The 13,946-nt window shown below is 38.8% G+C and overlaps 1 protein-coding gene across 1 annotated transcript; it reads right to left on the reverse strand.

The window, feature by feature from the left end:
- Positions 1-2,945: 2,945 nt before the first annotated feature.
- Positions 2,946-4,519, reverse strand: LOC120342330 (histone deacetylase complex subunit SAP30L-like). The gene is made up of 2 exons (XM_039411110.2): positions 4,367-4,519; positions 2,946-4,002 (listed from the first exon to the last, which is right to left on the reverse strand). The coding sequence occupies exons 1-2, from the start codon at positions 4,480-4,482 to the stop codon at positions 3,765-3,767; spliced, it is 354 nt and encodes a 117-aa protein (XP_039267044.2). The 5' UTR covers positions 4,483-4,519; the 3' UTR covers positions 2,946-3,764.
- Between the last annotated feature and the right edge of the window lie 9,427 nt (positions 4,520-13,946).

Here is a 13,946-nt window from a genome sequence, read left to right on the forward strand (position 1 = left end):
TCTGCAGTTATAGCTTGTTTGTCTAAAAGAGTTAGACTATGATCTAACGAAAGCTTACAAATATATATACTTGTTATTTCGTGAAAAAAGATAATGCCATACATATTGACATAAATTACTCAATATAAAACCGCTTGATATTTTTCAATCAGCTTTATCATCCAAGTTCCCCACTGTTAATGATGCATTCAAAAGTTTCATTGATTCTTCAACATACCAGGCGCGATTCTCACTGTGTATGTTTACTTGCGGTTGCTTTTTTATCAGGAGTATGTTTGTTCAAAGAATTCTTGCTATGCTCCAACGAAACGTTAGAAAAGCACATATGACTTAAATTTGCCCCGTGATTCCGAATCACATATAATTCAGTTCAGAATAATCATTGAAGATATAGATTGAGTTCAAAATTAATTTAAATCGTGGAAATAACATTAACATAGAGAAATATAAAAGCGATAATGCGCTACAAGATTCAACATATTTGTGAGTATATTTTCAGAAGTGAGGCAGTATTTATTAGATTTTGATTATTCAATGTAAATTATAAAGGAAATGTAACTGGTAAACTGTTCATGAAAGTACCAGTTTATGTCTGAATACTTTTTTAAACTCAATAGGTCAAGCGCAAATCTTATAGAAAATTAAAAACAAACCATTTTCTGATTGCGGCAATGTTTATTTTAAAATTAAATCATTTTATATGTTGTTTTTGTGATTTTCCTGTATTTATCATAGTGATATTTATCATCATATTGACGGTATGTAGCATTAAATGCATATTCATGTGTGGGTGATGTACACCGATAAAATAGCTAGAAACACAAAACATGTAGCTTAAATTGTTCGAGTTGTTTCAATGGGGTAAAAGGCAATCTATGGAACTTTTATTAAACAAAGCCTGGACGACCTGAAGTATGCGCATCAAGATGGCGCACAATCTGAACTCAGGTTGTGCACAAGGTTAGGGTTCAGGTTGTGCGACATCTTGGTGCACATACTTCACGAGTACCCAAAGCCTTATACAATTTTGATTGTTTATGCCTAAACGGCTATGATGGCTACTTCAGGTTGGATTGTCGGCTAGGTATCTCAGATATAATCACTTTGTGCAATCAGTTTCACTTGTTATGTATTCTCAGTTTTATTGTATAAATTCATTGTCCGTAATTTTGAGTCACGAAGTAGACCCCGCTGGAAGGCAGATTACTCAACAAAACATACACCATGTTCCACTTAATTGCTTCAAGAATCATTAGATGGAGGCTTTATTTCAACATTGCTGTGAATCGAGGATTGGATTTGAAAACCCAACATTTACATGGTTTTGTGACATGTTTTGCGGTTGCCGTATGCCTGACGACGGTGAAAAATGCATAAATGCGTGGCATGCGGAACTTAGTTTCACAGAAAATGTCAAAGAGAACCTCCTGAAGTAAACCACGAAGAAGATTCGAAATGAACTTGCGACGACTGTGAATCCACAGGGATACATACATACAGGATACTTTACGAAACATTTTTATGAAGTCGTCAAAAAATGAGCCAGAGGAAACGGATAAATAGGTTTCGACTTCTCAATCGTTTTTATCAAATCTAGGGAGAAAAGGTTGGGAATAATAATACACGAAATGGTTCACGCAGCTGGGGTTTTGATGCATGAAGGTGGAAGTGAACATGGACCTAAATTTCAAAAAAGAACCCGCCGTATGGTCAAACAATTAAAATATCATCAGAAGAAACTCCTTCCAGAGCTGAGACATCTGAGGATAAACTTCAATAATATAAGCAAAGAATTAAAATATGTTATGACTATAAGTGATTAGAAAAAAATATTAATAAATAACAGTTCAAATCTCTTTCCTTTATGTTATGTGTGTGGTATAATTAAACATAATATCATTTCCCACTGCTGTTGTTTTTATTTCGCATAAACATCGAGGTTAAGAACGATATAATTGCATTCAATTCAGGATGAAGGAAAGTTGATATCATCATGTGAATTAATCGCACATATTTATGGGAACACTCATAACTTTTTTCTGAAATGCATAGCAGATGTATTAGTAATTTCTTATTCAAAGCCTTGTTGAATGGGATGTATGGAATACCCCATAAAATTGGGGCTAGATATCACCGGTCCGAGTCCCAGCAAATTCGATTGCAGATTCCATAAATAATGCTAAATCCTGACTGTGCGTAATGCGCTGCTGCTAATACGGCCTCACTGTGCCTAATGCGCTGCTCTTAATGCGACCACGTATTGTGTCCAATGCGCTGCTCCTAATACGTCCTCACTGTGCTCAATGCGCTGTTCTTAATGCGGCCTCAATGTGCCCAATGCGCTGCTCTCAATGCGACCACGTATTGTGTCCAATGCGCTGCACCTAATGCGGCCTCACTGTGCCCAATGCGCTGCTCCTGATGCGGCCTCACTGTGCCCAATGCGCTGCTCGCAACGAGCAAATTACAGTAACGTATCATCAGCCGAGTTCCAGCAAATTCGAGTACCAATTCAAGTCGAATTACTGTTGCTAATTTTTAAAAGTCGTGTCTAGCTTGTCATTATAGATTCCATAAACAATGATAAAATGGATGGATGAATTGTCAATCCTGTGCGCAATGCGCTGCTCCTAATGCCACCACGCATTGTGCCCAATGCGCTGCTCCTAAAGCGATCTCGCATTGTGCCCAATGCGCTGCTCCTAATGCGATCTCGCATTGTGCCCAATGCGCTGCGCCTAATGCGGCTTCACTGTGCCCAATGCGCTGCTCCTAATACGATCTCGCATTGTGCCCAACGCGCTGCGCCTAATGCGGCTTCACTGTGCCCAATGCGCTGCTCCTAATGCGGCCTCACTGTGCGTAATGCGCTGCGCGCAATGAGACTTTTAGGCTACCACCACTAATGAAATGAGCGGCATAAAACGCGTTTACACAGACTGACAAAGTGTCAAACATTGCTATATTTTTTTTTCTTAGGCCCAAGTTAACCACAGGAATATATTACGATTATTGAGAATATAGGCTATGGCAATGGGCAGCATTCAAGTAAAAATGATCTCCATGCTAAAAAACTGTCAGATATCAATCACATTATGTGTGCTTCGGAGATATCATATATATCTGTTTATCATCAAATCTTGTTTTCTGGTTTAAAGATGGTTAAAATGGTATTCACCAGCAGTGTTCCCTCTAAGGTGTGCGCGCGCACACAGCTGCGCACACGCATAGATTTACTGCGCACAGACGTATTTCGATGTAATGTAACAATGTGCTCGGTTGGCAGGTTGAGAAAGTTTGTTGTTGGCCCACTTATTACCCGGTTAGAACGCAAAAATTTCTTCATTGGTTTTGCGCAAATATTAGACATTTCCAAAAAAGTGTGCACACACCAAAATTTCTGCGCACACATACTACAAAAAATTAGAGGGAACATTGTTCATCAGTTATAGATGACAAACTTTGTATAGGACAACCAGACACAAATACGGGGTGTCCAAAAAGTTTTGCCCGATTATAAAGTCTCTACAATCAAATGTTATTTTTTTTTTATATAAAAAAGATTTATAGTCAACCTGTTTCTAATTGGATGTTATAAGTGTTAAATGTTGTAGTCCCCATTTATCATACACCGAATTTATTCAAATTTGCAATTGGTAATGCTATGAAATTGGGCGAAGCTTTTTGGACACTCTGTATATTATGCATCGAATATCTTGAAAAATGAATAATCACAATCATTATTTACTGGTATAAACCCTCAATTATTTTGACTCTTTCTTTTCGCTAGTGTGAGTGCTGTTGTTATTGTTATTTTCATTAGAGTTTCCACTTTCCTTCAGATCAATTCTATTCTTTTTCATCTTGACCATGTATATAAAATATGCAAGTGCTTCTTTCTCAACTACTGGAAAACTGGAGAAATGTCTTTGAACTGTTTCAGCCAACTGTGCCTTGTTCATACCTGGCCGTGTCTGAAGTTTGAAATGACGTTTGTATCTCCTGCAAATAATGAAGTAATTTCTGATCATTTAAATATGAAAAAAAAACTATATTCTTGTCATAATATGAAACTATGCTGAGGAGCTGTCACACGTCTTGTACAATGAAAATTATAGAATAAAGACCATGAAAAGTTAATGTAGAATAACATCTGCAAACTTTCAACACATCATCATCTCTGTGAACCAGTGGCCAAGGAGATTTCAAAAAAGTTTAGTTCAGTGTTGAAAATAAGACCTATAAATTCAGCAAATATTATCACAATACCTGGTGCCATCCCAACTTTATCTATTCTCTTTACCAGACCAGAGGAAAAATAATGCGAAATATGATAAAAAATATATACTTATGCTAATATATCTACCTTAATGTATTCATTTGTAAATTTATCAATCCCACTTGCGGAGTATCAGGGACAGTATCACCACTTTCTCGTCTTTTTCGTTTCTTACCACTGCCATGATGGTGATCTAGAGTCATTCTCAGTTAACTTAGAATCTGGACAATATACAACAGCCTGGAGAGAAAGTAAGAGTTTCAATTTAGCAATCCACTCGATTCACCAAGGTTCAAGTAAAATATAAACATTGTATTCATTGTAACATTCATCATTGTATAAGCGTGATGAAACATTCGAATATGACCCATCACAGAAAGTAAATTTCAACAATGACTTTTTTTTTGGATTTTTGGTGTTTCTTATGGATACAGTTTTGATGGATTTAGGGTTTAAGTAGATTCCGCATGATCAATTAAAATCTGGTACAATAATTTGTGAATATACCGCTAATACTGATTACTGAAAAGCGCTATAAAACCATGGCAAGAGCTGCCGCGGTTTGTTCGTGGCAGGAGCTGCCATGAAGTGGTAAGAACTGCGCCTCCCAGACTGGGCAATCAAAGACACAAGGTCCTTTTACAATATACTCAAGAACACATATTGGGTCTGGTATAGTTTAGTACCACATGTACTTCTAGTTGGCCTGCCTCAACAACTTTTGCATATGTCAATCCTAACCCCCACCCAACTACGTCACCGAAAAATTACGTCATTCCGACGTCACAGTGGCGTAATAAGGCCCACCAAAGTATGCGGATGGTTGTCCAAAACGCGCAGACGATCATCCGAAATCGAGCAAGCTATTTCTCTCGTTTTCGCGTCACAAAGATCACGATAGGAGAGAGATCGCCGGCTTTAGCGAGTTCGTTATCGGCGGTGCAGATGCCATTTCGGGCGATCGTAATTATACTTTGGCAAGCCATATGACGTGACGTAATTTTTGGATGGCATAGTCAGGTGGGGATTAGGAATAACATATACAAAATTCGTTATGCTACGCCCACTGCAAGTACTTGTGGTACTAAACTATACTAGACCCCACGTATTATGGTACTAAGCTGAGTAATGCTGGGGTCTATTGAGGCTGAATTGCCCACCAAAGTTACCCCAGCCCACACTCGCTCAGCCCACACTCAGCATGACGTCAAGGGGTTACCCAACTATTTTACCACTTTATAAAGTTAATACATAAAAACTTGGTGGCTATGACAATATAGAGACCATATGTGATATACACAGCGCAAATGCAATACCAAGCACGGCCCAGTTACCCCCAGTATGGCCTGTCAAAAACGAGTGTGGGCTAGCGTCTCACGAGTGTGGGCTAGCGTCACACGAGTGTGGGCTGGCAGCCCAACCAAAAATTGACACAAGAGTTATTGTGTTCCCAGAATGCCAAAATAAATTGTATTGGAGTTGAATGCATGAGAAAAGGGTTGGCTAGATCACTCCATTTACCAAGTGCAGTTTTAAGTATTCCATGGCGTCTGCAGCTGCCGCAAAACCATGGCGGTATTTCCATACCATGGCCGCTACGGCCAAACCTATGGCGACTGACTTTTTAGCTGCCACAAACCAATATCAGGCTGCCGTTACCGCGGCAGCAAATTGAAAACCAATGGCAAGTAAAATTTTGCTGCCGTAACTGCGGCAGGTGGGCCGTAAGGACAGGGCTGTCCCTTATGATGACAAATATTGGGTAAGTTGGAACGTTTTTCTTATGGATACAGTCTTGATGGATTTGGGGTTAGGGTTTAAGTAGATATAATTCCGCATGATCAATTAGAATTTGGTACATTAGTTTGTGAATATACCGTTAATACTGATTACTGAATACAGAATAGCGCTATAAAACCATGGCAAGAGCTGCCGCGGTTCGTTCGTGGCAGGAGCTGCCATGAAGTGGTAAGAACTGCGCCTCCCATTTACTTGTATTATCCAATCTAATGATGCTGATCTGAAGCGACATTAGATACTGATAACTGTTCCCAAAACAGCCATACATCAAAACGAACGAGCGTTTTACAGTCGATTACGAAGCCGACACAAAACGCATCGGCACCCGGCGACAAATACAAGTTTCAGAGTTTAGCGGTTAGTTACAAACGATTGGCAGTAAACAAAATCAGCAAAGAAGGTACTGTCTGGAGTCATTTAAAATTTCAAAAACCAGGCTTCAAATTTTCGAACACAACATTGTTTTCGACAGACTATTATTTGCTTGGAATATCAAAATAAGTGAATGAGAATAACACATTTTTCATTTTTTGATGTTACCTGCCACTATCATTTATTTGCTTTGGTTAGGATAAGATTTACATATTTATCCTGGGGGAGAGAAAAGTCGATAAGACGACTTAACCATATGGCGAACCCCGGCCTCTCGCCCGGTTCATTCACCATTCTCGTCACCATTCCATGTCGGGTAGGGGATGAGTTAGGTATTTGTTTTCGGAAACATGGACTTGATGGTGGAGGAAGCTGTAACCGACCAGCGATTACGTAAACCACCCTACGGCGGCGTGGTGTCCAGCAATCCCCTCGCAATGGGGGTACATATGCCCCCGGGCGCCAAGGTACATGTAATGAATGAGAAATATAGTGCCTTGATATAAGGCTTTATTCAACTTAAATTTAAAGCACTCTTAGAATGAATCTAAAATAATATAACACAAGCAAATGTTATTAAACAAGAAAACAAATACGTATCGAATTGCTGATGCTAACAGTAAGCGGCTCAATAGTTAAATGAATAAAGTTGAAAGAATTAACACACTACATCTACAGCAGAGCAATGATTGGTGTCTGATTTAAAACGCCACAGCAATCATCGCTTGACTGCAGCTGTATAAACAAATAGATATATTGAGTTGCATTTCCAAGTTATCACATTCACCGCCACTTTAGAGATTTAGTCTGTCTACGGTTCGGCGTTCCCTGGTTGATCTCCTTAGAACTGGAGGCGATGGAGATCTAGAGACAATATTATTTTCAACAATATCTTCTTGCGTTTGAGTTTTTTTGTTTCCTTGATTGATAGATGGAGACATAGGTTGAATCGAAGACTCGTCTCTAACGTGCAATGGTGTTTCATGGTTGATATTGTCTGTCCCTTGCCTATTCATCGAAATTTCGTAACCGACAGGGGCCAGATGTTTTGAGGCTACAGTTGTTTCTCTGCCATCTGGAAATCGAACATGAGCATATTGTGGATTTGCTTCCAGAAGCTCGACTTCATCTACTAAAGGTTCGGTTTTCGACTTCCTCACATATCTTTTCAAAAGCACTGGTCCCGGCGTTGACATCCAGGATGGAATAGAACATCCAGACGTAGATCTTCTGGAGAATTTGAAAACTCGCTCATGAGGAGTCTCATTGGTGGCTGTACACAATAACGACCGTATGGAATGCAAAACATCAGGCAAAACCTCTTGCCACAATTGAACAGGAAGACGTTTCGATTTCAGCGCCAACTTCACCCCATTCCATATCGTGCCATTAAAACGTTCAACCTGTCCATTTCCTGCAGGATTATATGGTGTGGTGCGACTTGTTGCAATACCTTTGTCATTGAGAAAAGAGCGAAGTTCTCGACTCATGAAAGCAGAACCTCTGTCTGAATGTATAAAAGCAGGCATTCCAAATGTAGTGAATAGTTGCGTGAGACATTTAATGACACTTGCTGTGGAAACATCTGGACATGGGAATGCAAACGGAAATCTCGAAAATTCATCGACTACGCACAGAAAGTATCGATTATTATTGTTTGACGGTAGAGGTCCTTTAAAGTCTATATTGAGACGTTCAAATGCCTGTGTAGCTTTGATAAGGTGCCCGGTGTCAGGTTTATGAAATCGCGGCTTGCATTCACAACAAACAGGACATGTTGAAATAACTTTTCGAATGTCATCCATCGAATATGGCAAATTCCTGACTCGAATAAAGTGAGACATTCTCGTAATCCCTGGATGACACAGAGCGTCATGAAGTTTATACAAAAGATGATTTTCGGGATCTTGTACAGTTGCGCACGATATTCTTGAAAGTGCATCAGAGGAAATATTTTCTTGCCCAGGACGATAACGAATGTCAAAACTATAGCAGCAGAGTTCTAGTCGCCATCGCATGATTTTATCATTTTTAATCTTTGTTCTGTGATTTCGATTGAACATAAATGATACGGATCTCTGATCTGTTATAAGAGTGAAATGTTTACAAGTGAGATAGTGACGCCAATGACGAACAGCCTCAATGATGGCCTTTGCTTCCTTTTCTATTGAAGGGTGTTTGAGTTCTGGACCTTGTAGCATGCGAGAGAAAAAAGCCACTGGTCTCCCACCTTGGTTTAGGGTTGCAGCCAATGCTACATTAGAGGCATCTGTTTCTACTTCAAAAGGTAAAGTTTCATTCACAGCTATAACGACAGCAGATTCTACGAGTCGCTTCAATTCGTGAAACGCATGAATTGCCTGGTCGTCGAGAGGGAAAGTTTTCGCAGATGCTAGTGGTCTGATAGTATCAGAAAACTTCGGTATCCACTTTGAGTAGTACGAGAAAAACCCAAGACAACGCTTTAAAGCGGAAACTGAGGTAGGAATCGGCAAACGCCGTAAAGGTTCTAGTCTCCCAGGATCCGGACGTATTTGGCCTTCCTCAATCTCGTAACCTAGAATCTGAAGTTTTCTGGTCGAAAATATGCTTTTGTTTTCGTTCAATTTTAGATTTCGTCGTTTAGCGGCTTCTAGAAACTTCTGCAAGTTGATATCATGGTCTTGTTGAGTATGCCCACAAATGGTAATGTTATCGAGATACGCGAAAACACCGGTAAGGTTCTCTTCTTTTACCAGGTTCATCATTGCCCTCTGGAAGCAGGCCACACCATTTGTGACTCCAAACGGTAAACGAGTGAACTGGAACAGAGCACCCGCAGCTTCGAAAGCAGTATATTTCTGGTCCTCCTTTTCAAGTGGAACCTGATGGTATGCACTTTTTAAATCCACTGTGCTATACACACGATAATGAGCAATTTCGTTGATTATATCGCTCATATTAGGTAAAGGAAACGCGTCTAACTGAGTAAATTTATTGATGGTCTGTGAATAATCGATTACAAACCTTCGGTTCCCATTTTCACCCTTTACGACGACAACTTGAGCTCTCCACGGAGATCTGCTAGGCGTTACAATTCCTTCCTGTAACAAACGGTTGACCTCCATTTCAATAAACTTTCTGTCATCTTTGGAATACCAACGAGACTTTGTAGCAATAGGATGGCAGTCAGTAGTCAAATTTTTGAATGGTTCTGGTGGCAAACTTTTGAAAGTTGAAAAGCCACATACAGACATTGGAGGTCGATCGCCGCCGTAATTATAAGTTACATTTTGATGTTGTCCTTGAAAGTCTATTCCAAGTAAAATGTCACAACATAGATCATCCATTACTCTCAATATGAATTTTTGATAGTGTCGGCCCTGATATTCAATATCAGCTGCTGTGCAACCTTTTATAGGCATGGAACACGCCAGAGAAGCCATTGCTACCTTGTCCTTAACTGTGTCCCTTTTGATTGGGAGGTTACACCTTTCTATGAGACGAGGGTGTATGAAACTCTGACTACTGCAACTATCAAAAAGTGCGCGTACTTTGTGTCCTTCAATATGAATCACAGACGACGACCCTCTCAATGATTTCGGGGTATTGTCAAAAGCCATTCCTAATATATACGAGTTAGAACATGCAGTGACTTCGTCAGGATTTTGTGGGTTGAAAACGGTTCCTCTGCAGACTTTTATGAAATGTCCTTTTTTATGACACTTGAAACAAAACACACTTCGCGCTGGACATTTTGAACGAGGATGTTTCTTTCCGCCACAGAAAAAGCACGCGAAATTTGCAGTAGCAGATATTTTCTCGATATCACACGATGTCTCATCGTTTTGAGTTTCACTGTTTTGAGCAGCCGCAGACACAGTAGAAGGATCGGATACTCGATAAGCTTCAGCATTCTTAATTGCTACTTCTAAGCTTCTGGCTTGATCGTATGTCGTATTAAGATCAAGGTGTTTGTTTTCCAACAAACGCTGTCGTATCCATGTGGAGTTTAACCCCCGGATAAAAGCGTCTCGGACATAAGCATCTCGGTTTTGAACAGCAGATACAGCTTTGAAATTACAATGTTTGCTTAACGATTTCAATGCTTGCATGTATTCGTCTACATTTTCAGATGCTTGTTGGTTCCTGGTTGCCAGAACATGCCGAGAATAAACTTCATTGAGAGGTTTGACAAACATTGTTTTCAGAATCTCAATCGCAGTATCGTACGATTCTGCCTCCTCAATGTTTTGGAATATACGAGGAGATATGAAATTCACCAGTACACCAAGTTTATCAAGGCCTTCAGACGGCAAGGCGTTTAGAAAATTATCGAAAGTCTTCTTCCAGTGCAGCCACTCACAGGATGCTTCACTAGAGTTAGGATCTACCTCCAGTCTCTCTGGTCTCAGAACCTTGTCCATGCTTGTACCAGAATACTCTTGTGAAATGATTTAAGTTGAATAAATTGTAATGAATGAGAAATATAGTGCCTTGATATAAGGCTTTATTCAACTTAAATTTAAAGCACTCTTAGAATGAATCTAAAATAATATAACACAAGCAAATGTTATTAAACAAGAAAACAAATACGTATCGAATTGCTGATGCTAACAGTAAGCGGCTCAATAGTTAAATGAATAAAGTTGAAAGAATTAACACACTACATCTACAGCAGAGCAATGATTGGTGTCTGATTTAAAACGCCACAGCAATCATCGCTTGACTGCAGCTGTATAAACAAATAGATATATTGAGTTGCATTTCCAAGTTATCACAGTACAGAGGCGCTAAAATGGGGATGGCAAAAATTTCACAACAAGGGTAAAAAAAGGTCACAAGCAAGATCGCACCGGCGGCAGACATCTAGTCTTAGTACATGGCAAACTGCACACTTGGTCAGACCACTTACGTAGCTCGCGCACGGTCAGATTTCCATCGCAATTACATGGTCAAAAAATCTGGCCGGGAAACAAAGCAAAATTTGATTTGGTAACGTTAGGTAACAAAATGCACCGGGTTAATTACGTGGTTATGTATCGTTGAGTTCTTGCCTGCGCACTCCGATGTAAGTTGATATTAGTTCTGTGCTGGAGACAAATGACAACGGAATTTGGTTGAATGATGTTAATACATGTTTTGAGTAATACGTGGTTTTGTATTTCGTGGTTGTCAAAGTGCGGCAGAGTTACATAAAATATATTATACTGTGCTAAAAGACCCCAATGACGTTTTCGACAATTCGTCGAGATTGCACAGATTTCGCAAATTTTTACGACACGGACATCAATGGCCACGAACTTTTCACCGAAATTGGAGATTGCAGAATGCTGCTCAGTAACAGAAATGAAGGTCAACCAGAAACTCTTTTGACTTTTCTTGGTTTTATTGTGTCTTTTGGAGACGACGTTTTACCCAATCTGCGAACTTCTCTACAAATTTTGTTAACAATACCAGTTTTAATTGCAAGCTGTGAACGGTCTTTCAGCCAATTGAAACTTATTTCGTCGTATTCTCGTGCATCAATGGGACAGGATCGTCTCAGTCATCTTGCACTTCTAAGTGTTGAAAGAGAAACATTGAAAAAAAAAAGATTTTGATGACGTGTTAACCAGTTTGCGACAGTGAAATCAAATAAATTTATTGTAGACTATGTAAATCATCTTTGACAGTAACTCAGTAGAACATTATGGACATATGCTGTATTTTGTATAGCTTTGCTTTTTTTTTTAAATATAATGTTCCATTGAAATTTGAATACACATATACATATATTTTTGATTAATTAATAAAATATATAAATACATATAAATTTACATATATAATTTGTTTTTACATATACAATTAAATGTAATGGACCTTTCCTTAACCTTTGACCCCTGAAATATTCTTCCTATACTTTAACATGGCAAAATTTCCGGGGCTATTTTAAGAGTGTTTTTGCGATGTGTTCCAAGCCATCATTATGATTCATCGCATACAACAATCTGTTTTTTAAAAATACTGGTAAAGAATTTTAGCCTAGTCTATCACAGCTATTTCTACACTCATTTTTATTACTGCAATTAAATTAAAACTCCTAGGAAGACAGAGTGCTCATTGAATTATCTGATTTACATTTATGTTTCTGAAACACAACTGAAAACTAACGGATAGAGTTCAAAAACGCGAGAACGAGGTAATGTTTACGACCACGCTTGAAAATCTGTCTGAGGGAGAAAAGTGTCTGAGCGGATGTGAAAAAGGAGCATTGTTACGTCACCATTTGCATCTTGCTGATTGGCCAATGTCACGAAGTAAACAAGGAAGTCGTGCTCGGGGAAAGGTCCATAGAAAATATGATTAAACGTGGATGTCGGGTCGCCAATTTTATAGTTTGCCCCGGGCGCAAAATATGCTGGCTACGCCTCCGCACTCAGCACGATGAGCCACACCGCGCGAGTCTTTGCTATTTTAACGATATAAGAACTATGGTTTTTTTTTTTTTGGAGGGGGGGGGGTGAACGTTGAACGCATGAATTAAAAAAAGCAAATGAAAATCCCGATTCCGAAATTTTAAATCCAGTATCTTTATTTCAGCTGATGCCGTTTTGTCCTTGGATATTAATTTCTCTAGAATTTGGCGATATACTCAGCTCGGTAGTGCCCTCAAATGGTGAAGACACATTGACTGAGACACCTTCCGGCCTCGCGAGTGTAATTATTTTCATTATTATTTTATTTAGGCTCATTCATGAACAAATTTATAGAGCCCAAACTTATCAGAGCATTGTATCTATGAGACATGATTTCAGATTACGGTACCGGTACCAGTTGCATTAGGAAAATTACTATTGCGTTAAGATGGTTCTAGTTCTGTAGTTGCAGTAAATATGCCTACTGTACCGGTAATATATGTGGTACCGGTAACCAATGATATAAGAGCTATTGTATCTGTGGTATTCTATCGAGAAACTCCTAATTCTATGCTTTGATATATATTAATAGTCTATCAGTCAGAATCATGAGAGCAAAAACCTTGAGTAAGGTTTGAAATGTGCAGAATTTAAATTAGATGATGTTCTAAAGGTAGGTACCGTATGTGTTCATTCATCTAAAAATATAAAATAAATTCACATTCATGTACACATACATACACATGCAAAACGAGAGAAGCTATATATATTTAAACGATAAAATCGAAAGCAGATGTTTTCACATTCAGGCATTATACAGTTACAGAGTTATAGATTGACTCTAATGTATCAAAATATTGCCTTTCTCGAATATTATACCTATTTTGAAAGGTAAAAATCCAAACTTCCTGTAGTGTGAATGACAGAATGAGATATAGATTTTTGATGCGTTTCTTTGATAACAAAGCAGACTAATTAATATCATTTAAACTCTTATACGTAATACATTGCATACATTTTAACTTTCAAGACTGGGGAATTTAGTACTAGTATTGATGTTTAAAATAAAACAGAGCTGACAAAAAAGGAGTATCGAAGTAAATTTAATATAAATTGAC

The sequence above is a fragment of the Styela clava genome, chromosome 3 (assembly GCF_964204865.1).
Source record: "Styela clava chromosome 3, kaStyClav1.hap1.2, whole genome shotgun sequence".
Taxonomy (NCBI): domain Eukaryota; kingdom Metazoa; phylum Chordata; class Ascidiacea; order Stolidobranchia; family Styelidae; genus Styela; species Styela clava.

Bases quoted from the DNA above. Each gene is read 5' to 3' on its own strand.
- LOC120342330 (XM_039411110.2), bottom strand. From the start codon at position 4,482: ATGACTCTAGATCACCATCATGGCAGTGGTAAGAAACGAAAAAGACGA. The intron at 4,003-4,366 runs GTAGATATATTA...CATTATTTGCAG, and splicing joins TTACAAATGAATACATTAAG to GAGATACAAACGTCATTTCA.